This window comes from Balaenoptera ricei, chromosome 6 (genome assembly GCF_028023285.1).
Source record: "Balaenoptera ricei isolate mBalRic1 chromosome 6, mBalRic1.hap2, whole genome shotgun sequence".
NCBI lineage: Eukaryota > Metazoa > Chordata > Mammalia > Artiodactyla > Balaenopteridae > Balaenoptera > Balaenoptera ricei.
In genome coordinates this window covers 115,808,831-115,836,214 of record NC_082644.1, presented here as the reverse complement: position 1 = coordinate 115,836,214, position 27,384 = coordinate 115,808,831, and the positions used below count along the sequence as shown (strand labels likewise).

At 47.0% G+C, this 27,384-nt stretch overlaps 1 protein-coding gene and 1 pseudogene across 1 annotated transcript in view; both read left to right on the top strand.

Moving 5' to 3' along the window:
• The first annotated feature begins 324 nt into the window (after nt 1–324).
• LOC132368114 (cold shock domain-containing protein E1-like) lies at nt 325–1,988 on the top strand (annotated as a pseudogene).
• Nucleotides 1,989–4,861: 2,873 nt separating this feature from the next.
• Nucleotides 4,862–27,384, top strand: part of DYNC2I2 (dynein 2 intermediate chain 2) — a 37,592-nt gene continuing 15,069 nt past the window's right edge. The window contains exons 1-4 of the mRNA XM_059926692.1: nt 4,862–4,873; nt 8,181–8,239; nt 15,425–15,674; nt 26,771–27,019. Coding sequence (XP_059782675.1) covers nt 4,862–4,873; nt 8,181–8,239; nt 15,425–15,674; nt 26,771–27,019 — 570 coding nt within the window. The remainder of the gene's footprint in view (nt 4,874–8,180; nt 8,240–15,424; nt 15,675–26,770; nt 27,020–27,384) is intronic.

The window sequence follows — 27,384 nt, the reverse complement described above, 5'->3', positions numbered from 1 at the left end:
AGTATGTTACCATTTGTGTAAAAGGGAGGGTAGAAAAAAAATACATGTTCACTTATTTGCCTGTATACTTGTAACACAGCTATTAAAGGACTCCTGTGAAGGTGATAACTCAGCCATCCCTGGGGAGGGGACTGGGTTGTGAGAAATGAAAGGACAGGGATACAGGGAGATCTTTCACTCTTCGCCGTGTTGTACATTTTGAATTTTGAACCTGTGTATCTATTACATTAAAACAAAACAAAGATTACCTGAGCTCTAGTACTTAGAATCACTTACATCACATAAGAACAGCACCACTTGGTACACGTCAGCTTAAATTCAAACATGCAAGACCCCACCTTTCCTTTCCTCCACAGCTTCCAAAACTTGAACTTCCTGGATTCCCAGAGGTGTTACCAGGCAACTGTGCAACTCTGCTCCATTCCAGAACTGGCTGCAGACAAGGTGGAGGCAAGGCAAATGGCCTCCCTCCACCCCACCCAAAAGTTGACAGGATCATGACGTTCTATAACCCTGAGGCCAGGCTCTCTCTGGGAACCAGAATTTTCCAAAACATCCCAAACACCCATAGCTGTATGAGAGGATTTCAATAGCATTATCCTTTTAAACGCTCCCATCAACCTTTCCAGGACAGTATTATGTCCTTATTTTACAGATGAGAGAATCAAATCAAATGAAAAATTCACAGCCAAAGAATCTTGTCCAAAAATCAAAAGGATAGGAATAGAAGACTCAGGATTCAAACCAGTGTCTTTCTGGACTTCCTTGGCTGTCCAGTGGTTAAGACTGTGCTTCCAATGCAGGGGGCACGGGTTCGATCCCTGGTCAGGGAACTAAGATCCCACATTCTGCATTTCTTGTCTTAAATGGGTGCCAGGGCCTGAGGGTCATTTGGTACCTCTTTCATGGCCCTCACACTGTTCTCTGGCTCCTTGGTACTTATTAAAAAGTTAATAATAAGGAATTCCCTGGTGGTCCAATGGTTAGGACTCAGCACTTTCACTGTCTGGGGCGGGGACTAGGGGAAGGGGAGGATGGGGGGCGGGGGGGAGGGGGAAGGTGGGGGGCCGGTTCGATCCCTGGTCAGGGAACTAAGATCCTGCAAGCTGCGTGGCACGGCCAAAAAACAAAAAAAAAATTAATAATAGTCTTTAAAAAAAGTTACACCAGTATCCCACCATCAAGAGATAGGAACTACTCTTCGCCCCTTGAGGAGTGTTGATCCAACACAGACTGAGTACCAAGGAATGATTGCGATCATGGACGAAGGAGATATGAAAGGTGAGGTCTATCCATTTGGCATAGTTGGGATGGCCAACAAAGGGGATTGCCTACAGAAAGGGGAGAGCATCAAGTTCCAATTGTGTGTCCTGGGCCAAAATGCACAGACTATGGCCTACAACATCACACCCCTGCGTAGGGCCACAGTGGAGTGTGTGAAAGATCAGTTTGGCTTCATTAACTATGAAGTAGGAGATAGCAAGAAGCTCTTTTTCCATGTGAAAGAAGTTCAGGATGGCATTGAGCTACAGGCAGGAGAGGAGGTGGAATTCTCAGTATTTTTAATCAGCACACTGGCAAGTGCAGTGCTTGCAATGTTTGGCGAGTCTGCAAGGGCCCCAAGGCTGTTGCAGCTCCACGACCTGATAGGTTGGTCAATCGCTTGAAGAACATCACCCTGGATGATGCCAGTGCCCCTCGCCTAGTGGTTCTTCGTCAGCCAAGGGGACCAGATAACTCAGTGGGATTTGGTGCCGAAAGAAAGGTCCATCAAGCTGGTGTCATTGACTAACCACATCCACAAAGCACATCATTAATCCACTATGATCAAGTTGGGGGGATTCTGGTGAAGGGTTCTGAATATCTCCCTCTTCATCCCTCCCAAAATCTGGAATACTTATTCTATTGAGCTATTACACCAGTTTTAACACCTTCCTCGTGTTATGTTTAAAAAAATAAATAAATTTAAGAAAACCATTTTAAAATTATGCACAGTTGCAGCCTGGAAAACTTAAGGTGGCGCCTTGTAGTATCAATTTTAGGAGCTTTATTTGGTGCATTTAAGGCAACTGGTAATTGCAAAATCCACTTTGCCTGTGTAAGTGAAAAATATAGACTGTTACCTTGTTGGCCCTATGAAATTCTGCACTTGATACTTAGTATATACTCTACCTTCATTACTTCTGGCAAGATGTTCTGCCTTAGCACTCAGTTGCATTCTTTTTCCTTTTCTTTTCTGTTCATTATGCTTTAATTCTGAGGACCATATGATGGTAGAATATATTAAAAATTACAAAAATTTGTATAGGTAAACCAATTCTTTAAGTTGATGGCCAAATGTTATTTTTCATATCATTTATAATCTTCTCACAGTCTATTTAATGAAGTTTGGTTAGATTTCAGTGAAAATTATCTTCCAGGGTAGTTTCCCCCCTGCCCCGGGATGAGGGGAGGTAACTTGATCACAATCAGTATATATGGTGCAGAATTTCATGCAAATGAGGTGTGTCAGCAGTGTGATAATTTAAACGTATTTAAACAAAAACAAGAGGATGAATGCACAAACTTGCTGCTGCTTAGATCACTGCAGCTTCTAGGACCCAGTTTCTTCTACTGATTTCAAAACAAAACAAACAAAAAATAATAAAAAAGCTGTGCCTGAAAAAAAAAAAAAAAGAGATAGGAACTACTAACAAAACATATATGTCCTATAATATGTATTTGTGTGCAGTTTAAACAGGATTATTGTACAAAGCTGGTTTTTAGTCTAATTTTTTCCATTAACGATTTTTCTTTAACATCTTTTCATGCCATTATATATACTCCTGTGACAACATTTTTCATTACTATATTGTTTTCTGTTGGGTAAATGTGCTATAATTTATTTAACCAAAACTTGACAATAGAAATTTAAGATGTTCCTACTATTTTGTTATTATAAGCAACGTTGTGATAAACATCCTGGCAACTAAATCTTGACACATATGATTATTTCCTTAGAATACATTCCTAGAACTGCAATTGTTGAGTGGGAAAGTATGTAAAATATTAAGGGTTTGTAACATGTTGCCCAATTGTCCAGCTGCTCTCCTGCAGTGTTTGTGTATATTTCACTGAACCCTGCCTCATTCTCTGAAGTTCATATTCAGTAGGTGGAAAATTTTATCTCAGAAAAACAGTTTTTCTTTTCTTTTTTTTTTTGATTTGTTCTTTATTGAAGTACAGTTGATTTACAATGTTGTATTAATTTCTGATATACAGCAAAGTGATTCAGTTATACATATACATATACATATATATACATACATATATATATACATACATATATATATACATACATATATATGTATGTATATATACTCGTTTTGGGGGGATTTTTTTGGCTGCATCGCGTGGCATGTGGGATCAGGATCGAACCTGTGCCCCCTTCAGTGGAAGCGTGGAGTCTTAACCACTGGACCTCCAAGGAAGTCCCTATATATTCTTTTTTTTTAATATAAATTTATTTATTTTATTTTTGGCTGCATTGGGTCTTCGTTGCTGCACGCAGGCTTTCTCTAGTTGCGGCGAGTGGGGGCTACTCTTTGTTACAGTGCGCGGGCTTCTCATCGCAGTGGCTGCTCTTGTTGCAGAGCACGGGCTGTAGGCTTGTGGGCTTTGGTAGTTGTGGCACACGGGCTCAGTAGTTGTGGCTTGCGGGCTTAGTTGCTCCGCAGCATGTGGGATCTTTCCGGACCAAGGCTTGACACCGTGTCCCTCCCCTGCATTGGCAGGCGGATTCTTAACCACTGCCCCACTAGGGAAGTCCTATATTCTTTTTTATTATGGTTTATTACAGGATATTGAATATAGTTCCCTGTGTTATGCAGTAGGACCCTGCTGTTTATCCATTCTGTATGTAATAGTTTGCATCTCTAATCCCAAATTCCCATTCCATTCCTCCTCCACCCTCCCTCCCCCTTGGCAACCACAAGTCTGTTCTGTATGTCTGTGAGTCTGTTTCATAAATAAGTTCATTTGTGTCATATTTTATTTTATTTATTTTTAATTATTAATTAATTAGTTTTTACTTTTTGCCTTGCTGAATGGCTTACAGGATCTTATTTTCCTGACCAGGGATCGAACCTGGCCCTGCACACACGCACCCCCACACCCTGGCAGTGAAATCGCCAAGTCCTAACCACTGGGACTGCCGGGAAATTTCCTGTGTCATGTTTTAGATTCCACATATAAGTGATATTATATGATATCTGTCTTTCTCTTTCTGACTTACTTCACTTAGTATGATAATCTCTAGGTCCATCCATCTAGGTTGATACAAATGGCATTATTCCATTCTTTTTTTATGGCTGGGTAGTATTCCATTGTATATATATATACCACATCTTCTTTATCCATTCATCTATCGATGGACATTTAAGTTGCTTCTGTATCTTGGCTATTGTAAACAGTGCTGCTGTGAACATCGGGGTGCATATATCTTTTCAAGTTATAGTTTTGTCCAGATACATGCCCAGGAGTGGGATTGCTGGATCATATGGCAACTCTACTTTTAGTTTTTTGAGGACTCTCCATACTGCTTTCCACAGTGGCTGCACCAATCTACATTCCCACTAACAGTGTAGGAGGGTTCCTTTTTCTCCACACCCTCTCCAGCATTTGTTATTTGTAGACTTTTTTTTTTAAGTTGGGTTGACAGCGCAGGTCTTATTTGCGGCATATGGGGCGTGCGGGATCTTTAGTTGCGGCATGTGGGATCTAGTTCCCTGACCAGGGATCGAACCCAGGCCCCCTGCACTGGGAGCGCCGAGTCTTAGCCACTGGACCACCAGAGAAGTCCCGTTATTTGTAGACTTCAATGATGGCCATTAAAGTGAGGTGGTACCTCATTGTAGTTTTGATTTGCATCAGAACAATTTTTCTTATGCTTCTTGACAATGGCATTTCTTCTTTTATAAATAGTCCATTCATATCAATTTGCCCAATTTCCTGTTATGATGTATCTCTTTTCTTCGTTAATTTATAAGTGTATTTTATATATTAGGCATATAAGCCTCTTTTTTACATATTACAAAATATTTTCCCTAGGTTATTTGCTTTGCATTGTATTTTTAGTGGTTTTAAATTTTTTTTGAGACTTACTAAAGTATTTTATTTTGATGTAAGCAAGGCTCTCGATCTTTTCTTTTTTAAAAAAAAATTTAGGGCTTCCCTGGTGGCGCAGTGGTTGAGAATCTGCCTGCCAATGCAGGGGACACGGGTTCGAGCCCTGGTCTGGGAAGATCCCACATGCCGCGGAGCAACTAGGCCCGTGAGCCACAACTACTGAGCCTGCGCGTCTGGAGCCTGTGCTCCGCAACAAGAGAGGCCGCGATAGTGAGAGGCCCGCGCACTGTGGTGAAGAGTGGCCCCCACTTGCCGCAACTAGAGAAAGCCCTTGCGCAGAAACGAAGACCCAACACAGCCATAAATTAATTAATTAATTAATTTGTTTTAAAAAAATTATTTATTTATTTATATATTTGGCTGAGCCGGGTCTTAGTTGCAGCACGTAGGACCTTTTAGTTGCGGCATGTGGGATCTAGTTCCCTGACCAGGGATCGAACCCAGACCCCCTGCACTGGGAGTACAGAGTCTTAGGCACTGGACCACCAAGGAAGTCCCAGAATTTTCTCTTTAAAAGATGAGAATTCCCTTGTCTGAGACTTTGAAAATTACAAGGAATTGACAGCTCAGCCTTTTGTGGAGTGGATATTATATGTTGTCAGGCACTGAGCTAGGTCTTATGGTTGCAGAAATGAAAACGATATGGCTCCATCATTCAAATCTCATAGACTAATGGAGTGTGTGTGCTTGCAGGGATTTTGAGGGCAACACCGTTTACTGAGCAATTTAAGTATTCTATTCCGCTCTGAAATGTCACCTTTGACAAACATTAAAATATATACTTGGGCTTCCCTGGTGGCGCAGCGGTGAAGAATCCGCCTGCCAATGCAGGGGACACGGGTTCGAGCCCTGGTCCAGGAAGATACCACATGCCATGGAGCAACTAAGCCTGTGCGCCACAACTACTGAGCCTGTGCTCTAGAGCCCGTGAGCCTCAGCTGCTGAAGCCGGCATGCCTAGAGCCCGTGCTCCGCAACAAGAGAGGCCACTGCAATCAGAAGCCCACGCACCGCAACGAAGAGTAGCCCCCGCTCACCGCAACTAAAGAAAGCCCGCACGCAGCAAGAAAGACCCAACTCAGCCAAAAATAAATAAATAAATTTATTTAAAAATATATATATATACTTAAGTCTGTTTCTGGACTTGCTGTTCAGCTGAATTGATATCTATGATTATCCCAGTGTCAATTCCACATTCTATATTATTATTTTACTTGGACTATTTCTCTTTTTTTTTAAGACTTCAACTTTTTTTTTTTTAATTTATTTATTTTTATTTTTGACTGCATTGGGTCTTTGTTGCTGCACGCGGACTTTCTCTAGTTGCGGAGAGCAGGGGCTACTCTTCACTGCGGTGCGCAGGCTTCTCATTGCGGTGGCTTCTCTTGTTGCGGAGCATGGGCTCTAGGCGGGCGGGCTCAGTAGTTGTGGCGCATGGGCTTAGTAGCTCTGCGGCATGTGGGATCTTCCCAGACAAGGGCTCGAACCCGTGTCCCCTGCATTGGCAGGCGGATTCTTAACCACTGCACCACCAGGGAAGCCCATCTCTCTCTTTTTTTTAACAGCTTCATTTAGGTGTAATTTACATGCCATATATTTCACTCATTTGAAGCATAAGATTCAATGATTCTTGGTAAATTTACAAAGCTGTATAACCATCACCACAATCTGATTTTAGAACATTTCCATCACCCCAAAAAGAAACTTTATGCTCATTCCCACCCCCAGCCCCAGGCAACCACTAATCTACTTTGTGTCTCTATAAATTTTTCTTTTCTGGACATTTCATATAAATGGAATCATACAATATGTCATCTTTTATATCTGGCTTTACTTTATCTGTTTCTTAATATTTAGTGAGCCTGACTTCTTTCATTGTTCTTCAATTTTAGGAAATTTCTCAGGCATTTCTCAGACTAAAATGATTGTTCCAGAAGAAGTTGTTATCACACAGAATTAAACTATAGCCCCAGGACTTCCCTGGCTGTCCAGTGGTTAAGACTCCATGCTTCCACTGTAGGGGGCCTGGGTTCAATCCGTGGTCAGGGGACTAAGATCCCGCATACCTTGCAGTGCGGCCAAAAAATAAAATAAAATAAAAGTTAAAAAGAATACAAATAGGGCTTCCCTGGTGGCGCAGTGGTTGAGAACCTGCCTGCCAATGCGGGGGACATGGGTTCAAGCCCTGGTCTGGGAAGATCCCACATGCCGCGGAGCAAATGGGCCCGTGAGCCACAACTACTGAGCCTGTGCGTCTGGAGCCTGTGCTCCGCAACGAGAGGCCGCGATAGTGAGAGGCCTGCGCACCGCGATGAAGAGTGGCCCCCACTTGCCGCAACTAGAGAAAGCCCTCGCACAGAAACGAAGACCCAACACAGCCAAAAATAAATAAATAAATAAATAAATAAAATAATTAAAAAAAAAAAAGAATACAAATAGGGACTTCCCTGGTGGCACAGTGGTTAAGAATCCACCTGCCAGTGCAGGGGACACGGGTTCGAGCCCTGGTCCAGGAAGATCCCACATGCCGTGGAGCAACTAAGCCCGTGCACCACAACTACTGAGCCCGCGAACCACAACTGCTGAAGCCCGCATGCCTAGAGCCCGTGCTCTGCAACGAGAAGCCACGGCAATGAGAAGTCTGCACACTGCATCAAAGAGTAGCCCCCACTCACCACAACTAGAGAAAGCCTGTGCGCAGCAATGAAGACCCAACACAGCCAAAAATAAATAAACAAAATAAATAAATTTATTTTAAAAAGGATACAAATAAATAAACTATAGCCCCAGAATAATTATATACGTCATAACCTTACAAGGTAACTGATTGAAGGTTCTCTTCGTGTATTAAGCCAGTCTGCTTCCTAAAAACAAAAGACATATATACACTCAGCTGTGTGGCAAATCATTCTTCCTTTCTGAACCTCAGTTGTTTGTTCGTAATCTGTATAATGGGGACTGTAACACTTGGAATCGTGAATATCCACTTGCTTTACCTCCGCTCTCCCTCTGTAGGGCCACACCAGCCCCTGGTGTGGCCCTACAGAGGCCACACAAAAGCATGCGCAGAACAGGTACGTTAATTATGGCTACATTTTATTAAGCTCTTTCAGGTGCCAGATGCACTGAATTTTTCACAATGACCAGGTGTGGCAAGTGTTGTAATCATCCCACTTTATGTGTTCACTCAAGGTGGGCACATATTTATTGATGACCTACCTACTGTGGGTGAGCACTGGCCTGGCACAGGTAAACTTGAAGCCAAGGAGACAGTGGTCCCAGCACATGGTAGAGTGAGGAGACACACACTGCCCAGCAGGAAACAAGCAGTGAATGTGTAATACCAAATTAAGAAGGCTGCCAAGAAGGCAGCCAAACAGGGTTGCAATGGAGAATAACAAGGAAAGCCTCTTTCAATCAAGTCTTCAGGGAAGGTTGGTCTAAGAAGAAAAATCTTGTCTCAGACTTAAAAAATAAAAAGGAGGGAATTCCCTGGCGGTCCAGTGGTTAGGACTCAGTGCTTTCTCTGCCGTGGGCCTGGGTTTGATCCCTGGTGGGGGAACTAAGAGCCCGCAAGCCATGCGGCACCGCGAAATTAAAAAAAAAAAATTAAAAAAAAAAAAGGAGCCAGCACCTTGCAGGGCTGGGAGAGAAACATTTCAGGCCAAGGAAAGTGAGGCTCAGAGAGGGACAGGAAGGGCACAAAGTCACACAGGGACTACAGAATAAGCCAAGATTTGAAACCCTAATGCCAGATGCCAAACTCCCCTCCATGACATTCTAGTAACCGTCGTTAACCCAGCTAAGTGTGGGGACTCACACACAGGAGGTCCAAAGAAAAATCAAGGCCTCGTTTGACCCTGAGTGGACGGATGGCTGCTCAAGGCTGGGGCTGAAGCTACAGCAATGCTTGTGAGTGCGGGGAGGATTTATCATCCTGGGCTCCCGGTTGGGGAAGGGGCGGGAGTTGTACCCCATTGTCCTTCCCTTCCTTCCCGCTCTCAGACTCCAGCTCTGACAAAGCTGTTTTAATAAGTTTATTAAGCCTTTGTCTTAGTCCACCTTTGAGCAGGGGCCTTTCCGGGTGGGGGAGGGATGGGGCCTGTGCTGGGTGGAAGCAAAGGCCGAGAGAGGCAGAAAGCAGGCAGGCCAAGAGGGAATCTTGAGGCCTGGAGGGATTGAACTGACTTCTCAAATGTCACCTCCTCCTAGAGGTCTTCCTTGTCTGCCCTAGATAAAATAGTTTTTCCCAGATGTACCCTTATCCTTCTCTGTTCCCTTCCTCTGCTTTGTTTTTCTTCTAGTCTTTGACTTATAGTAGGCATTCCATTAGTATTTGTTGAATAAAATAGTTATTTGTGCTCTTCCATGTGAGAGGCATGGGGTTGGGCCTTTTATCACCACATCCTTCCCACCCCACCCTCCATCTCCCCAGTAGTAATGACCCTAGGCTTCTTCCAAGCCCTTTTTACCCTATAATTACTTATGTGTCAACGCTCAGAGTGTAAATTCCAAGAGAGCAGAACTGCTTGGTGGTGTCGGCTGCTCCTGAGCAGTGTCTGACACGTAGGGGGTGTAGGATAATCATTTGCTGAATAAATGAATGAATGAGTGAATGAATGACTGAAGCCCTTACCTGGGCTGGTAAAGGCTTCCCAGGGCTGAGCTGGGAAGCCTGCCTATGTGACTGTGAGGTAATGCCTACTGCCCAGAACTCCAAGGGATTTTCCTCTTCTGAGCGGCTCTCTTATTTCACTGATACTGCCTTTACTCTAAATAGTTCTGGGATTCCTCTTGAGTAAGTGTCTCTTAAACCTCAGAGCACAAAAGAATGACCAGGGAAATCCCAGAGCCCACCTTAGAGATAATGAATTAGCACGGCTGTCCTGGGCTAAGGGAATCTAGCTGTTCACAATCCATTCTCCACTCTACATCCAGGCATCTTCTTAAAATACATAAATCCAATCAAGTCACTCCCTTGCTGAAAACCCATCACTGGTTTCCTGGTGATCTAGTGATAAAGTCCAAGCTCCATGTCCCTTTAGCATCTTCATGATCTGGCCCCTGTTCACATGCAGCATCAAGGCACCAGGTTCTCTGTTGCTTTGGGGACTTCTTCGCAGAGTTCTTCCTTCTACTTGGAAGACTCTCCCCCTCTTCCTACTCCTATTTTTCATCTTCAAGTTGTCCTTGCCAGGCTGACTTTTTTTTCTTCAGACCTCAGCCTAGAAGCCCTCTCCTCCCTGAGGCCTGATCCGCAACTGCAGAGGGCCCTCTGCTGGCCACACATCCCTGGCCATCACTGAGAGCTGAGGCAGGGTTTTGTGACTGACTCTCTCTTGTGCAACTGTAAGCTTGTTGAGGGCGGGAACCATCATAGTTCCCAGAACCTATCACAATGCCTAGCTCATAATTGGTGTCAACCTGGGGGAAGGCACTTATTTAGATGGCCAGTCGTGTGTGTGTGTGTGTGTGTGTGTGTGTGTGTGTGTGTGTGTGTGTGTGCTGAGAACCTACCCTGTAATTTAGGACTAATCTTTCCCATCCTTTAAGGCCCAGCCTCCCTTTGTGTGGTCTCTCTGATCCCTTATGGCTTGGTGGTAATAATAATGTTAATAATTAAGAAGTACTGATAAGTACTGATAACATACTATGTACTGCTTTGTGGGCTTGCTTTCCAAGTATTAACTCATTCAGTCCTATTTCAACCCAATGGGATAGGCCTAGCAATCTAATTTTATAAATAAGAAAATTGAAGCATGGAATGATTTAAAGAAAGGAGAATGGTCTTTGGAATCAGGCAGTTCTGGGGTTTAGTCCAACCTCCACCTCACCAGCTATGCATGACCATGGGCAAGTCACAAAGGTCTCTTAGCCTTCGTTCTTTCCCACATCAGTGAAATGTGAGTTGTAATAATACCTGACCTATCAGGATGTTGTGAGAATTCATGCAAAGTGCTTAGCACATATTGAGAACTCCATACTCTAGGAGGTGTTATTATTATATAATTGTTTCGTCCTTGGAGCGTGGTAGAGACATTCAGAAGTTGAGTTGTTTTACTAAATAGAACTGAATGTTCCTGAAAGAATTGCCACCAGGGTTTTAAAATGGGGATGTCTTCTTTTTTGACTCTTTTGTCTCCTTGAATGCATTTGAACATTCTCTGAACACACATTGACTGAACTTTTTTGCAGCAAGAAGTAGAGGTAGGAAGCAGGAGTCTTCCTGGAAATGACCTGGGGTGAGGCCCAGTTGAGATTTAAAAGGGGCTCTGTCCTCAGGAATTCCCTGGCAGTCCAGTTGTTAAGACTCCACGTTTTTGCTGCCGAGGGCCCGGGTTCGATCCCTGGTTGGGGAACTAAGATTCCACAAGCTCATGGCGAAGCCAGAAAAAAAAGTGAGTGGGGCTCTGTCCTACGTATAAGGCTGGAAACTGTTCTTACTGATGGCTAGACATTCATTCAATTAGTCTTTTTTTTTTTTTTAAATTCCTTTATTTTTATTATTTATTTATTTTTAGCTGTGTTGGGTCTTCGTTTCTATGCAAGGGCTTTCTCTAGTTGAGGCAAGTGGGGGCCACTCTTCATTGAGGTGCGCAGGCCTCTCACTATCGCGGCCTCTCTTGTTGCGGAGCACAGGCTCCAGACACGCAGGCTCAGTAGTTGTGGCTCACGGGCCTAGTTGCTCTGCGGCATGTGGGATCTTCCCAGACCAGGGCTCGAACCCGTGTCCCCTGCATTGGCAGGCAGATTCTCAACCACTGCGCCACCAGGGAAGCCCCATTCAATTAGTCTTTACTGTGTGCCAGGCACAGTGCTGGGCTCTGGGGACAGCTACGTTCCCCATGTTGGAGGAGCTGACTCACTGGGGCAAAGACAGGCAATACTACCTTGTTACTAAATTACAATTTTGAGGAGTGCTCTAGAGAAGAGAAACTCAGTCCCCTGAGAGCCAACAATGGGCTTGGGATCTGGTTTCGTAGTAAATAGGAGAGCAGGGAGGAGTGCTCCAGGTAGAGGGAAAGTACATGGAAGCCAGAGGTCAGGTGGAGGCGTTTGAATTGCTGTCAGGGTAACAGGGAATGGCCAGAGTGCCTGAGGCTTCAGGATGGGAAAAAGAGGGCTGGAGAAACACCACAGGGCCACTTGCTGCCCAACTGCTCCTCCTCCTCCTCCCCTTCCTCCTCTAGTGAGTCCTGCTCACCCTTTCAGCCTTCTCCTTTCTGGCACATCTGCCTGCTCAAGACTCTCCTACCCTGGAAATGTTTCCCCAACTGTCCTGCCCACCCAAGGTATAATACTCTCTCCAGCTCGCTAAGCATTTGTCTGTTCATTCATTCCCTCCTTTCTTTTCATAAATAAACCACATAAAACTTGAACCCTACAAAGAGAGAAAAACTTAAATTACCCAGAGGCATCTGTTATCCGTATTTGGATCTATACCCCTAGGTTTTGTTAGAAACATATATTGTTATAAAAACAGGATACAATGTATATAAATTGCATTTTATAAAAACTTTAATATCCTGCAAACATTTTGCCACATTTAAATAGCAAATAACAGGCTTCCCTGGTGGCACAGTGGTTAAGAATCCTCCCGCCCATGCAAGAGACACGGGTTCGAGCCCTGGTCCGGGAAGATTCCACATGCCGTGGAGCAACTAAGCCTGTGCGCCACAGCTACTGAGCCTGCGCTCTAGAGCCTGCGAGACACAACTACTGAGCCTGCTCACCTAGAGCCCATGCTCCCAACAAGAGAAGCCACCACAATGAGAAGCCCACGTACCACAACAAAGAGTAGCCCCCCAACTCGCCGCAACCAGAGAAAAGCCCGCGTGCAGCAACGAAGACCCAACACAGCCAAAAATAAATAAAATTAAATAAATTTTAATAAATAAATAAATAAATAGCAAATAACAACACTCTTAATGGCCACCTGAGATTCTATACCATGTATCATAATTACTCAACCAAAGGCTTACTGTCCATTCTTTCTCAAATATTTAGTGAATACCTGTTGTGTGCCACGACTTTGCTTGGAAATTTAGGCTGACTGCAGGATCTTGCTATTATCATAGTAATACTACCGTAAATGAATAGTTGCTGAATATCCTTGGGTCTCAGTGTCTGTGTGAATCAGATGTTGATTCAGGAAAAATTCCCAGAAGTAGGATTTCTGGATTAAAGAGGAGGCACACTTTAAGGTCAAATTACCCTCCAATTAGTTTTAACCAATTTACACTCAACACTTACTTCCTATGTTGAGCTTCCCAATACTATCCATTACTTTCTCTACTTCCTCCTTTCCCTCCTAAACCCTCTGCAGGCTGGCTTTTGTTTCCACTACTCTTGTGCAATTGTTTGGGACATTTAATACTGTGGGCCACCCTTCTCTTCCTCTTCTTTTTTAAAAAATTTATTTATTTATTTTATTTTATTTTTTATTTTTGGCTGTGTTGGGTTTCCGTTGCTGTGCGCGGGCTTTCTCTAGTTGCGGTGAGCCGGGGCTACTCTTCGTTGCGGTGTGCAGGCTTCCCATTGTCGTGGCTTCTCTTGTTGCAGAGCATGGGCTCTAGGCACGCAGGCTTCAGTAGTTGTGGCACGTGGGCTCAGTAGTTGTGGCTCATGGGCTCTAGAGCTCAGGCTCAGTAGTTGTGGTGCATGGGCTTAGTTGCTCCGCAGCATGTGGGATCTTCCCGGGCCAGGGCTCGAACCCGTGTCCCTTGCATTGGAAGGCGGATTCTTAACCACTGTGCCACCAGGGAAGCCCCACCCTTCTCTTCTTGAAATATTCTCCTTCCTTACTCAGGTGAAGCAGGTCTTATTAGCCTCATTTTTTCAGCTAGGAAACCAAGGCCCAGAGCAGTACCAAGTCTATTAAAGAGGACATAGCACTGTTCAGGCTTCATATCCAGGCCTCCTGATTCCCACAGCCTTGAGCTTCTTCTTTTTTTTTTTTTTTTAACGTTTTTTATTGATTGCTGGGAAGATGTTTTCATTTATTTATTTATTTGGTTGTGCTGGGTCTTAGCTGCAGCAGGCAGGCTCCTTAGTTGCAGCTCACCGGCTCTTTAGTTGTGGCATGCGAACTCTTAGTTGCAGCATGCATGTGGGATCTAGTTCCCTGGCCAGGGATCAAACCCGGGCCCCCTGCATTGGGAGTGTGGAGCCTTAACCGCTGCACCACCAGGGAAGGCCCATTGAGCTTCTTTTTGAATGTGATTTTTGGAATCCTTGGTGATGTTTGCAAATGTTTCTAGTGTTAAGAGGGCCTCACCAGGAGAATTTTGTTTGGTTCTACTTTCTAGGAAGAAATTTCTATTGCATTCCATTCTTTCCAGTGTTGCTAATCTAATCGGTCCTCATGGCCTTGGCTGGAACAGGGTCCCAATGAGGACTCAGTCGTGGGTACAGAGGGGTCTCTGACTGGGCAGGTTTCCATCCTTCTGAGAATTCAGGGATAGGAGGAAAGCGGCCCAGAGGACATGGCCAGAGGATTCTTGCCAAGAGGCTCAGAACAGGGCCTTGGGGCCAAGCAGCTTTCCGGGGGGTCTTGGGCAAATGGGCTGCAGGCTTTATGGGTGATCTGGGGCAGTTATTTTTCATACAGTCAGCATCCCCAAGCGACATGTAACAGTTGATTCCTCATAGAGTTATTTTAAGGATTATTAAGATCAACATACAGAAAGCTCTGGGTTCTACCTGACACACGGTAGATACTCAGTAATTGGTAGTTGTTCGGGCCTTTAACTTCGGTTTAACAAGCGTTTTTCTACATTCGACCTCATTTGGGCCTTCCAACTACGCAACCACACTGGATCCGCATATGGATATTTAAAATCGCCATTCTATTGTGGCAAAAACTGAGGATCAGACGGCGAGCACTTGGCTTCGAGGTGGTCGCCAATTGGAGCTCTGCTGGAGCACTCCGCTGCTGCGCCAGCTCTGCGCCCCGAAGCCCCATAACTCCAGCCCGCCGCGGCCACAGCCTCCCGCCCTCGCCTCTGCGCCTGGAGGCTCAGCGCCATCTTTGAACTTGGCACGAGTGCGTCGCTTCCGCACTTCCCTCCCCACCCAGAGTAGCCGCGCATGCCCTAAGCGGGCTCCCTCTGCGTTTGGAGAATCCAGACTGGTATTGCTTGTCGCACCGTCGGAAAAGAATAATTTATCTCTTCTTGCGTCTTGGAGCGGTGGGCGCGCTGACAAATTCAAAAATGGCGCCGATAGCCTCACCTTCCCAGCCTTCCGCTCTGAACGAGCGGGGGCGAAGGTTGTGTCGGAGTGCGCCGGCGCCGGAGGGGGGGGGGGGGCGGAGCCGTCTCCACGGCAACCCGCGCGCAGCCGGGGCAGCTCTGCCGCGCGGGAAGCGCGGGTGCTGAGGCGCTGGCTTCAGGCGGGGCTGCGGGCACCGAGCGGCCCGAGCGGCCCGGGCCGCTGCAGGACGAGACCCTGGGCGTGGCGTCCGTGCCCTCGCAGTGGAGGGGCGTCCAGGGCATCCGCGGGGAGACGGTGAGGGCGCGGGCCTGGCGAGGGGCGACGTGGGCGGGAGGGCGAGGGGCCTCGCGCGGCTGCCGGGCCAGGTTCTGAGGTCCCACCGTTTTATTTTTATATTTTAACTCGCAGAAACTAACCATTTGGGATACCCTCGTCTCAGTTTCCCCAGTCTTTGAATAGCAACAAAAAGTTTCTTTAAAACCTCTAAAACCCCGACGTTTTGAAGGATTTCGTGTGAACTGCGGTTTTTAGGCATTTCAGACTAACTTTCACTTAAAAAACACGACCAAACTGCATCTTCAGGTCGAGATACACCCGTTTTCTAGTACGTAGTTTAAGCCAAAGCACACAGACGAGGTGGTCTGAGATGAGGGCAGGGCTGCAGGGGGCCAGGGCTTCTGAGGGATCTGTGTGTAGACCTGGAGCCCCTGCTGCGTCGGTGGCGGTTCCTCCGTCACCAGTGGGTGAGCTCCCTCCCGGAGCTTACACGGGGCGCTTGTCTGCAGCGGACAGGAAATAAACAGTGTACGTAATAAATAAGTATACTGTGTGTTAGAGGTGAACAGTGGACATGGACAAAAGAAAAAGGGCGAGGGATTAGAAAGACTGAGGTGGGGAGTGAGAGGGTGGGCTGCCGCGCGGGCCTCATGGAGAGAGTGATGTTGGAGCAAGGACTTGGAGTGAGAGAGTCCGCCAAGTGGATACCTGAGGTAGAACAGCCCAGGGAGAACAAACTTCAAGTGCAAAGGCCCTGGGGTTGGAGCCAATCTGGTGTGTGTGAGGAGGCAGGTGGGGCTGGAGAGGAAAGAGAAGGGCAGAATAGTTCCAGGTGAGGTCAGAGAGGGTAAGGAGAGGCAGGTCAAGTAGAGGGCTTGCGCATCATTGTAAGGATGTTGGCTTTTCCTCGGTGAAAATGAGCATTGCAAGGGGGCTGCATATTTCCCAGCAGAGGAAACTCAGGCTTAGCTTGCCACACAGGTGTTAGAACCTGCAGAGACCATGTCCTCACAACACCAATACCAATGAGGTTTCTATGATGTCGTACTCTTGAGGACAGGTTTCTTGCCTCAGGCCAGCAGTCTGCAGGTCTCAAGCCAGATTTCATCTGGCTTCAAAGCACTTCACACTTCACCATGCTGGATAGAAATGGTTCTAGTTAAAGGCAGCGGATAGTTTAGTTATATCTGTCCATCTTTACTGAAGGTAAATGTGTAATTCACATTCACTGGCTTTGAAAAAATACTTGAAATAGCTCTTGTTTGCTGAGATTCATATTTAATTTAATTTTTTTTTTTTTTGGCTGCGTTAGGTCTTTGTTGCTGCACGCGGGCTTTCTAGTTGCGGCGAGCCAGGGCTACTGTTTGTTGCTGGTGCGCAGGCTTCTCACTGCAGGGGCTTCTCGTTGCAGGGCGCGGGCTCTAGGTGCGCGGGCTTCAGTCCTTGCAGCACACAGGCTCTAGAGCGCAGGCTCACGAGTTGTGGTGCACGGGCTTAGTTGCTCCGCGGCATGTAGGATCTTCCCGAACCAGGGATCAAACCTGTGTCCCCTGTATTGACAGGCGGATTCTTAACCACTGGGCCACTGGGGAAGTCCAAGATACAGATTTTAAAAGATTCCAGGTTGGGAACCACTGATTCAGTCTAACTTTTTACTTTTTTTTTTTTTTAAACAAAGAATGAGATTGAGGCTTGTTGATTTTCTTGTAGCTATAGTTTTAACCCGTAGGGCTCTAAGAACTGATTCTAATACTTGAGGGGTAAAGGCTTTCATCTCAGGTGGTTCACTTGAATCAGTCTCTCCTGTCTTATTGAAGGAGATTCTTTATTAAGTTGTAAGACTGTTGCAGGGGTCAGAGGAAAGTGGTAAGTTGCTTTTTCCAAATTAACTTGTTTCTCTTTATAAAAGTTTCTGTGTCCAAAATTTAGAAAAAAATCTGGATAAGCAAAAACTGGAAATAAAAACCACCCCACAGTCTCATTCCCCAGGCATTTGGTTTATACCTGCTCCTTTTTTGTTTTGTCTGTTTTCTCCCATTTTTTTTTGCAAAAATGAAATCACACTGTACATAATATTTTGTAGACCCACTTTTTTCACTCAGTACACCCTGAACATCCTTTGTGTTTAAAATTTTTTTTATAACTTCATTTTATTTAATCAGTCCCTTTTGAAGGACTGTTTCCAATTTTTCTCTTATCGATAAACCCTGTGATGAGTGTTTTAGCTAAATTTGTATGCAGCTTCTTAATTTTTTTTTTAATTTATTTTTTATTTTTTTTTCTTAATTTTTTTAAGTTACTTTGGAAAAGCCGAAAATTGTTCTTTGCTTGGCCCACGTAGTGGTGCAATATTGGAATGTACTTTTACGTCCCGGTGATGGATTTTTTTTTTTTTTTTAAGTATTAATGATCTTTGGCTTGATTTGACTTTTCTTGTCCTGTTTCGATTGGTTCACAGAGGGACAGGGTCCTGGACTTTGGGACCAGTCTGTGGGTTTGAGTGCACAGACTCTTTGGGGGCTTGGCCTTGGGCCAGTCATGTGATCTCTTTGCAAAGTAGGTCTTGGTAGAATACTTCTTTGGGATTAAATGAGATGCTCCTGGGAAAACAGTTTGAGATCCCAGTTCTGTTCAGGTGGGGGCGATCATGAGTCTCATGGTCAGTCAACCAGTCAGCTGTTTGAGATGAAGGGCTCCTGATCGCCTTGACCTTACTCATCTGCTTTCTCAAACTTGGCCGACCCTGGAATGCCCTGGAAGTCTTGAAAAATATGAATGTCTGGTCCTTACCTCCAGTGATTCTGGTTTAATCGGTATGGTGTGACCTAGTAATCTGGTTTTATAAAAGCTCCCCAGGTTATTCTAATGTGTGGCAAAACTTCAGAACCACTAATTTCATCCACCCTACTTTCCAGCAGATTTACCTTTCTGAAGCCCATTCTGATCCTATCAGAAAGTAGGGTGCATTTTTCTGTTTTTTGTGGTGAGATACCTATAAAATGTACTGTATTAAAGTGTAAATTCAGTGATATGAAGTACATTCACAATGTGCAACCATCACTACCATCTAGTTCTAGAACTTTTTTATCAGCAGTTGCATTTTGGGCATTCCAGTCTGTCTCCTTTGGACTCTGAGCTCCCAGAGGGCAGGGTGTGGGCCTTGTGTACTTTTGCATGTCCCAAAGGCCCCCAGGAAATACTGAATTGGATACTTTTCTTGTGTCCTGTCATCCATGGGCATGATTCTGATGCATTTCTCCCCTCCTGGTTTGAATTAAACTTAGTTGCCTACCTGTCCGCTCCTCCCTCTTTCTGGGCCTGCTGCTGCTTCCTCCCCTTGGTGGGTTCTGTAGCATATGGAACCCCCTGCTGGAGGGTGTTTGTTTTTAACCTGGGGTTTGGCCTTTTACATGTTTTCAAGAATTAGATTTGTGGTTCTCAACCTTTTGGAGTTTGCTAATAGTTTTGATACTAGGGTTTTTTGTGTTTTTTTTCCAAGACACATGCGAAGACAACACCAGAGTAGCCTACAATAGTTATAACTCAAAGGTGGTGTGGCATAACATGGTCTCCCAGCTTCTATGAAAATGTTGATCATCACTGTCTTTATTGGTTGACTCTCAGCTCCAAGTCATCTTTTGAGTAACTGTTTGCTACCCTGATATACTCAAGAGGCAAGTTCAAGTAAACAGGAGGTCACGGACTTCCCTGGTGGTCCAGTGGTTAAGAATCCGCCTTCCAGTGCAGGGGTTGCAGGTTCGATCCCTGGTCAGGGAACTAAGATCTTACATGCCGCGGGGCTACTGAGCCCGTACGCCTCAACTAGAGAGCCCGCATGCCACAAACTACAGAGCCCACGTGCTTTGGAGGCCACGCGCCACAGCTAGAAAGAAGCCCATGAGCCACGATGAAGAGCCCACGCTGCAACTAAGACCTGACGCAGCCATAAATAAATAAATAAATAAATATTAAAAAAAAAATCCCCCCAAAAACAACAACAAAAAGAACAGGCGGTCATACCTTGAAGTACCTTGATGTTGGTTCTGGGTTCAGTTACCCCCACACTCTTGGAGGTCTCACACCAGCGAGACAAGAGACAGTGTAATTGTCTATGTTGCATCACAAAATCCACTCAGCTCAACTTGGTTTTTTTTTTTTTTTTTTGGCTGTGCTGTGAGGCTTGCAGGATCTTAAGTTTCCTGACCAGAGATTGAACCCCGGCCCCAGCAGTGAAAGTGCCAAGTCCTAAGCACTGGATTGCCAGGGAATTCCCATCAACTTTATATCCAAGATAGTCCCATCATACAGCTTCTGCTAGGTAACATCAAAATGTATTTCACACCAGGGTCAAATTTTGTTGGTATGCTGATAAAGAGCCGCTGAATTAGGTCAGGAGTCATCTCAGCTCCCATCACACCTGAGTATCATCAGCTGTGTGTATAAGACTCAAAGGAAAGGACATGGAAGGGAGGGCTGGGAAGAGAACCTGAGGGAAAGGGAAATTCTGGGAGGGAGGGAGGGGGAGCAGGAGTGAGCCTGAATGGATGGATGTGGCAGTGACAGTGCCGAGCCATGAGCACATTGGCAGCATTTCTCAGCCCCTGGGGAGGAGCCCTGTCTCACCCCATCCTACCCCAGGTGAAACCTGGGTCCCCAGAGAAGGGGAAGGGGGGGCGATATGAGCACTGTCTGCACCTCAAGGGCAGAGATGAGGGCTCTGGGGCCTGGGGTGTGGCCATGGGAAGTATACAGCTGAGGGGCTAGGCCCACATCTGGGGTCTGAGTGCCCTCCCCATGGCATCACCTGGGGGCTTGTTAGCAGAGCAAATTCTAGGGCCCCATCCTAGACCTACTGAACCAGAAACTGTACAGGGAGGAAGCAGCAGTTTGTCTGTTAGGAGCCTCCCGGTGATTCTGGGGCCCTGCTCATTGACGACGCTAGTCTAGAATGGTCTCTGAGGTCCTCTTCTACTCTGGAGTCAGGTGTGCGGCTCAGGTGGGTTTTGGGGGTGAAATGATGGGCTGTGTGCTCCGTATTTGCGGGTGGTGGTTACTGCCGAGGGGAGTGAGGGGGCTCGGCCTTCAGCTGCACAGCGTCCCAGACCTCTGCCTATTCTCTGTGTGTTTCTGTATTTCGTCATCCTCCCAACCCCCATTTTAACAGATATTACAAAGGAGTGTGTCTCACAACTGATGTGTATATTTAATATAGTTTCCTCCTGAAGAGCTATTACTAAATAATTGGTATGTTTTATTTATTTATTTATTAAATTTATTTATTTATATATATTTTTTATTTTTGGCTGCGTTGGGTCTTCGTTGCTGCACACGAGCCTTCTCTAGTTGGGTGCGCGGGCTTCTCATCGCGGTGGCTTCTCTTGTTGCGGAGCACAGGCTCTAGGCACGCAGGCTTCAGTAGTTGTGGCTCGAGGGCTCTAGAGTGCAGACTCAGTAGCTGTGGCACACGAGCTTAGCTGCTCCGCGGCATGTGGGATCTTCCCGGACCAGGGCTCAAACCCGTGTTCCCTGCATTGGCAGGGGGATTCTTAACTACTGCGCCACCAGGGAAGTCCCAATTGGTGTGTTTTATAATCAATAGTCAGGGAGATCTAGAAGGTATGTTTTTAATAAGAAAGTGACTGTATTCTACTTACGACCTTGATGTTTGTCCACTTCATGTTGACACCGTGTGAATGGGTTTCTTTTTTCTTTTTTAAATACTCTTGTTTCTTTTTTAAAAAATTTATTTATTTTATTTATTTATTTTTAAATTTTTGGCTGTGTTGGGTCTTCGTTGCTGCACATGGGCTTTCTCGAGTTGGCGGGGAGCGGGGGCTACTCTTCCTTGCGGTGCGCGGGCTTCTCATTGCAGTGGCTTCTCTTGTTGTGGAACGTGGGCTCTAGGCGCGTGGGCTTCAGTAGTTGTGGCACGTGGGCTCAGTAGTTGTGGCTCGCGGGCTCTAGAGCGCAGGCTCAGTAGTTGTGGTGCACGGGCTTAGTTGCTCTGCGGCATGTGGGATCTTCCCGGACCAGGGCTCGAACCCGTGTCCCCTGCATTGGCAGGAGGATTCTTAACCACTGCGCCACCAGGGAAGCCCCTGGCTGGACAGTTTCTGAATGAATGAATCATGCGTAGGCACTGTCGACATGGGATTCCTTTAACCTTTGGGGCTGAAGGTGGGGAAGAGTCCAGTTCTCTCACGGAACACCCCTCTGGGCCACTGTTGCCACCTGTTGCTGGAGAGTGGCTGGTCGCCTGGCTCATGAGGGCCATTTCCTCAGTCATGAGAAGTGTTCCTGAAATTGATTGACCAGTCCTTGAGACCAGCAGAGGCATCTTATTTCCGAAGTGGGGCTTTGTGGGGTGGTGGTTTGGGAGGTGGAGCCCTCCTGGGTATGGGTTAGGGCTCTGGCAGCAAGTAACAGAAACCAGCCAAACCAGCTCCCGTCGGACGCTTTTCTTTAGGATGCGGAGGTATCTCCTGGGCTTGGCATGGAGATGCAGCTGGTCCTGAGGAAGGGGCAGGAACCAGAAGCTAGGCGGCTTTGGGACCCTCCCTCCACCTCTCAGCTCTCCTGTTGCCGCGCACCCCCTGAGGCCTATCTCTGCGCGTCTCCTGTCTGCACTGTGGCGCTGGCTGATTGTTGGCACTGTGTTTCAGTTCCAGGCATGTGCCGTTTATCTTGTTGAGTCTTTGTCTCAGGTCTGAATTTCCCTGAGAGAACCCAATTGGCCTGGCCTGGTTAATCTCTGCTTCTCATCCAGTCAGTAGCTACAGGCCTGGTGTTTGGGCCCAGCCTGCGTCATGGGTAGGAAGTTTTTGGAAAAACTGGCCCTTGTGGGGAGGGCAGATTCTCTAGAAGGTATTTCCTCACCATTCTGGGCCTCAGTTTCCTTCGTCAGCAAGATGCAGGAGCCCTGACATTCTGGGTGTCTGTAGGCTCTCTAGGGACCGGAGGGCAGGACTGCCACCTGGACTCTGCTCCCTGAGTCCCACCGGCTTCCTGCTCCGCTTAAGGCTGCACAGAGTTTGAGGATCTTGGTTTGGGAATGGTTCTCCTGTTTCTTGGCCACATGTCCCAGTGTGATCAAAGTCTGGCTGGGTCCCACCTGTTTTCCCCTGCAATGCCTCTGAGGTGCAGAAGGCAGGCGGCAGGCCCAGCATCCACTGTGGTCACCTGCCCAGGGAGCAAGGACCCTGCTCACCCCGAATTCTTCCGCTCACCTCTTAGAGGGCTTATTATGGGAGCCACGCCCTGGCGACAGCCACGTGCTGCCTGGCATGGAAGGCACCACCCTGTGTGTGGCGGCCGTGGGCAAGCCCTTCCCCCGGGAGCCTCCGGGCCTCATCCCTAGATGGGTCAGGGTCGGATGAGTTATGTGTATCTCGAACCATGGGAACTGACTTAGGTGTCCCAGAGTGAAGAGAGAATAACAGTGGCTTCTTACCAGTTAACAGAAAAAAATTATGGGTGCAGTGTCATTGGTTTTAAGTTTTTTAATTAAGTTTTAGTTAAGTTTCCCTCCTTAAATTTTCCTTAGTGTTTTGGCATCTGTTATTTGCCTGAATAAGCAAACAGCAAAGGAACACGAATAGCAATACCTGAAAAGTTAAGAGCTTGTTGTCTCTTTGGACATTTTTGTTTGTGGTTGTGACTTTACATTAATTTTTACATTAAGACATTCATGTAACATTCTCTTAGAAACATTGTTTTGAGTTCATCTGATGTGATTAGTGGCCAGGATTTTAGACTGAGAGAAAACACCTTAACTGAGAGATAATTTAGTGTCGCGTGTCAGAATGCCTGGATTCAAGCTCTATTGTGATTGCCTCTTTGCTGTGTGACCTTGGGTGAGTTACTTAACTTCTCTGTGCCTCAGTGCCAACCTTAGAAACGCAAAAATAGGATTTACTTTATAGGGTGGTCGTGAGCATGCATAAGATGATACAGGTAGGGGCTTCCCTGGTGGCGCAGTGGTTAAGAATTCGCCTGCCAATGCAGGGGAAACGGGTTCGAGCCCTGGTCTGGGAAGATCCCACATGCCGCAGAACAACTAAGCCCGTGCACCACAACTACTGAGCCTGTGCTCTAGAGCCCATGAGCCACAACTACTGAGCCCACATGCCACAACTACTGAAGCCCGTGCTCCTAGAACCCATGCTCCGCAACAAGAGAAGCCACTGCGATGAGAACCCCGCGCACCACAGTGAAGAGTGGCCCCCGCTCACCACAACTAGAGAAAGCCCACGGGCAGCAACGAAGACCCAACACAGCCAAAAATAAATAAATAAATTAAAAAAAAAAAAAAAAGATGATACAGGTAAAGCTATGGGGACAGTGCCTCAATTAACATTTAATAACTGGTACTGTTACAATCTTCGAGGCTTCCAGGAAGTTTGAGATTCACCCACAGTCTTGTAACATTTTGGCTCAGCATGTTTACTTTCTTTTTTTCTTTTTTTAAAAAAAATATTTATTTATGTGGTTGTGCTGGCTCCTTAATTGCGGTACGTGGGCTCCTTAGTTGTGGCATGCAAACTCTTGGTTGCGACATGCATGTGGGATCTAGTTCCCTGACCAGGGATCGAACCTGGGCCCCCTGCATTGGGAGCTCGGAGTCTTAACCACTGTGCCACCAGGGAAATCCCATCGGCGTGTTTACTTTCTGATTCCTGTGCCCATCCATTGATTGCTCAGTGTTCACGCTCCCTCAGTGGACTCCTCGTCTTGTGGCTTCAAGTCACATCTGTGGTTGGATGCTTTCCGGAGCCTCATGCCTCGTGACCAGTCTCAGAAATCCTTGACGCCTCCATGGGGATGTCTGAGGGGCATCTGTCTAAAGGGGGTCTAACAGAAAGCCTTCTGTGTTCTCTTCTCCTGGAATTTGCCCTCACTTTCAGTTCAGGGACACCCCATCCACTGGTTCTCATCATGGTCCTGTGGCTTATACTGCGAAGGAATCCCTAGCCCTTTGTCCTGGCTCACAGACTTTCTGTTGCCTGGACCTTGCCCATGGGCTGCCCTCCCTCACCCTCTGCTCCCAGGTATGCTGCCTGCCGTCCAGCCTCTAAGTATGGGGCCTTCTCTTCGTAAGGTTTTGTTCTGTTCTCTCCCCCACCCCTTCCTGGGACCCTATTTCCTGCAGCTTTCCACTTGTCCTTCACACCTTAGCTCAAATGCCATCTCCCCAGAGGCTTCCTCGCCATCCCATCCCAGTCGCCTCCCCAGCTGTTCCCTTCTCTCCCACACCTCTGCGTCCACCTAGCGCCACTTGTGTTCCATCATGTTTTTCTTGTGTGTTTATTTGCCTGCCCCCAACCCCTACGTAAGCTCCTCGGGCACAGGAATCTTGCATGTTTGTTTTTCTGCTATGTCCATAATAGCCTGACAGCACCTGGCAAGTAGATGTTAAATAGAGAAATAAAATGTGTGTGTGTATAGTATGAATGAACTTGTACTATCTGTCAAATCCCATGCAAAGTGCTGGGGATGTAAAGATAGACAGGGTTCTTTCTTTCTTTTTTTAAAATTAATTAATTAATTAATTTTTGGCTGTGCTGGGTCTTCGTTGCTGTGTGCAGGCTTTCTCTAGTTGCGGTGAGCGGGGGCTACTCTTTGTTGTGGTGCACGGGCTTCTCATTGTGGTGGCTTCTCTTGTGGAGCACGGGCTCTAGGCACGTGGACTTCAGTAGTTGCAGCAGGCGGGCTCAGTAGTTGTGGCTCGCAGGCTCTAGAGCACAGGCTCAGTAGTTGTGGCACATGGGCTTAGTTGCTCCATGGCATGTGGGATCTTCCCGGACCAGGGCTTGAACCCATGTCCCCTGCATTGGCAGGCGGATTCTCAACCACTGCACCACCAGGGGAGCCCGGGGCTACTCTTCACTGTGGTGTGCGGGTTTCTCATTGTGGTGGCTTCTCTTATTGCGGAGCACGGGCTCTAGGCACGTGGGCTTCAGTAGTTGTGGCACGTGGGCTCAGTAGTTGTGGCTCATGGGCTCTGGAGCACAGGCTCAGTAGTTGTGGCGTACGGGCTTAGTTGCTCCGCAGCATGTGGGATCTTCCCAGACCAGGGCTTGAACCCATGTCCCCTGCATTGGCAGGTGCGTTCTTAACCACTGCGCCACCAGGGAAGTTCTTATGCTGGAGGGGCTCAGAGTTTAATGGGGGATGGACAAGCAAAGAGAGGATTAAGTTGAATGTGAAGAGGAGCATGGAGACAAGTGCTGAGTTCTCCACATTCTAACAAGAGCTACGCCTGTGTGCGGCCAGCCCCCTTCCTTCAGGCTTACTAACACTGGCCTGGTGCCCAAGTCTGAGCAGAGAGCACAGGGGTCCAGGCCTCGTCACTGTCCTGTAGCTGCAGGTGCCTGGTAAGTGGCCACATGAGGAGAGCCTCTTGTGGATGACAGTAATCTCAGTGGTATAGGGGCCCTCGCTTGGTAAAGATTGGTCATGTCTTCAAGAAAGGGAGGCTGCATCTCCTTCCCTGATCTGATGTCTGTCCTTCTGCCCAGATAAACAGGGGACAAGGAACTGGAGACAGGTGGCAGGGTGGAGAGGAGTGGCAGCTGGGGAGTAGTCTGTCTTCTCCCAACTAGCTCATCACGCACACACATGTGTCCTTTGATCACGGTGGCACCTTGGAAGGTACCCTACTGGAGAGGGCTGGCTGCCAAGTTGGGGGAGAAGAGGGGTGTTCTGTTGGTGGCCAGGTCTGAGGTTCTTCAGCACTGGCTAAGACAGCCGCTGCTGGCTCTAAGATGACCTGATTCTTCTTGCTGTCCGTATTTTCAAAAAGGGCCCTCCCATGTTCCCTCCAAATAGTGTCACCGAAAGTCCTGGGTCAGGCCCTTACTGGGTCACCCCAAACCAATCACTGTGGCTGGGGAGGGACCGAGTGCTCCGATTGGCTAGCTGGAGGTCATGTATCCCTCTCAGTGGGTCGTCTTCACCCCCGCCACAAAGAAAGATGGGCTAGTTACTAGAGGAAGGGGACAGACAGAATGAACTGCAGTCCATTGGTATTTATCCTTGGGGGAGGGTGAGTGCCCTGGGCAGGTGATGCTGGGTGTACATCTGGCTGGTGACTGTGTTTCGATCTCCTTCTCCAGAAAAGTTGCCAGACGGCCAGCATTGCCACTGCTGAAGCGTCCGCCCAGACCCGGAAGCATGCAGATGCTGAGGTGCAGACCGAGGCCCCTGAGCCGGTCAGTCTGCCATCTGTGCCCCAGTATGATGGCCCCCGGCTTGCGGCCTTTCTCCGGAGAGTGGAGGCCATGGTTACCCGAGAGCTGAACAAGAATTGGCAGAGCCATGCGTTTGACGGCTTCGAGGTGAACTGGTCCGAGCAGCAGCAGACGGTAGGGATGGGCTGGTGTGGGCCTGGGCTGCCTCAGGTTGAGGCTCTACCCCATTTTTAAGTCCTTCTTTTGTGCCATGCAAGCAATAGTAACACCAACAATAATAATAACAGCATTCACCGAGCTCTTACGTTTTGCCAGGTACTAAGCTAAGTTAAGAAGAAGTCATTGGGCCTTCCCTGCTGCCCTTGAAGTAGGTGCCCTTGTTATCTCCATTTCACCGCTGGTAAGCGGTAGAGGCAGGATTTGAACCTGGACAGTCTGACTCTGGATCTTATTTTCTTTTCTTTTTTTTTTTCCTTTTAATTTATTTATTTATTTTTGGCTGTGTTGGGTCTTCGTTTCTGTGCGAGGGCTTTCTCTAG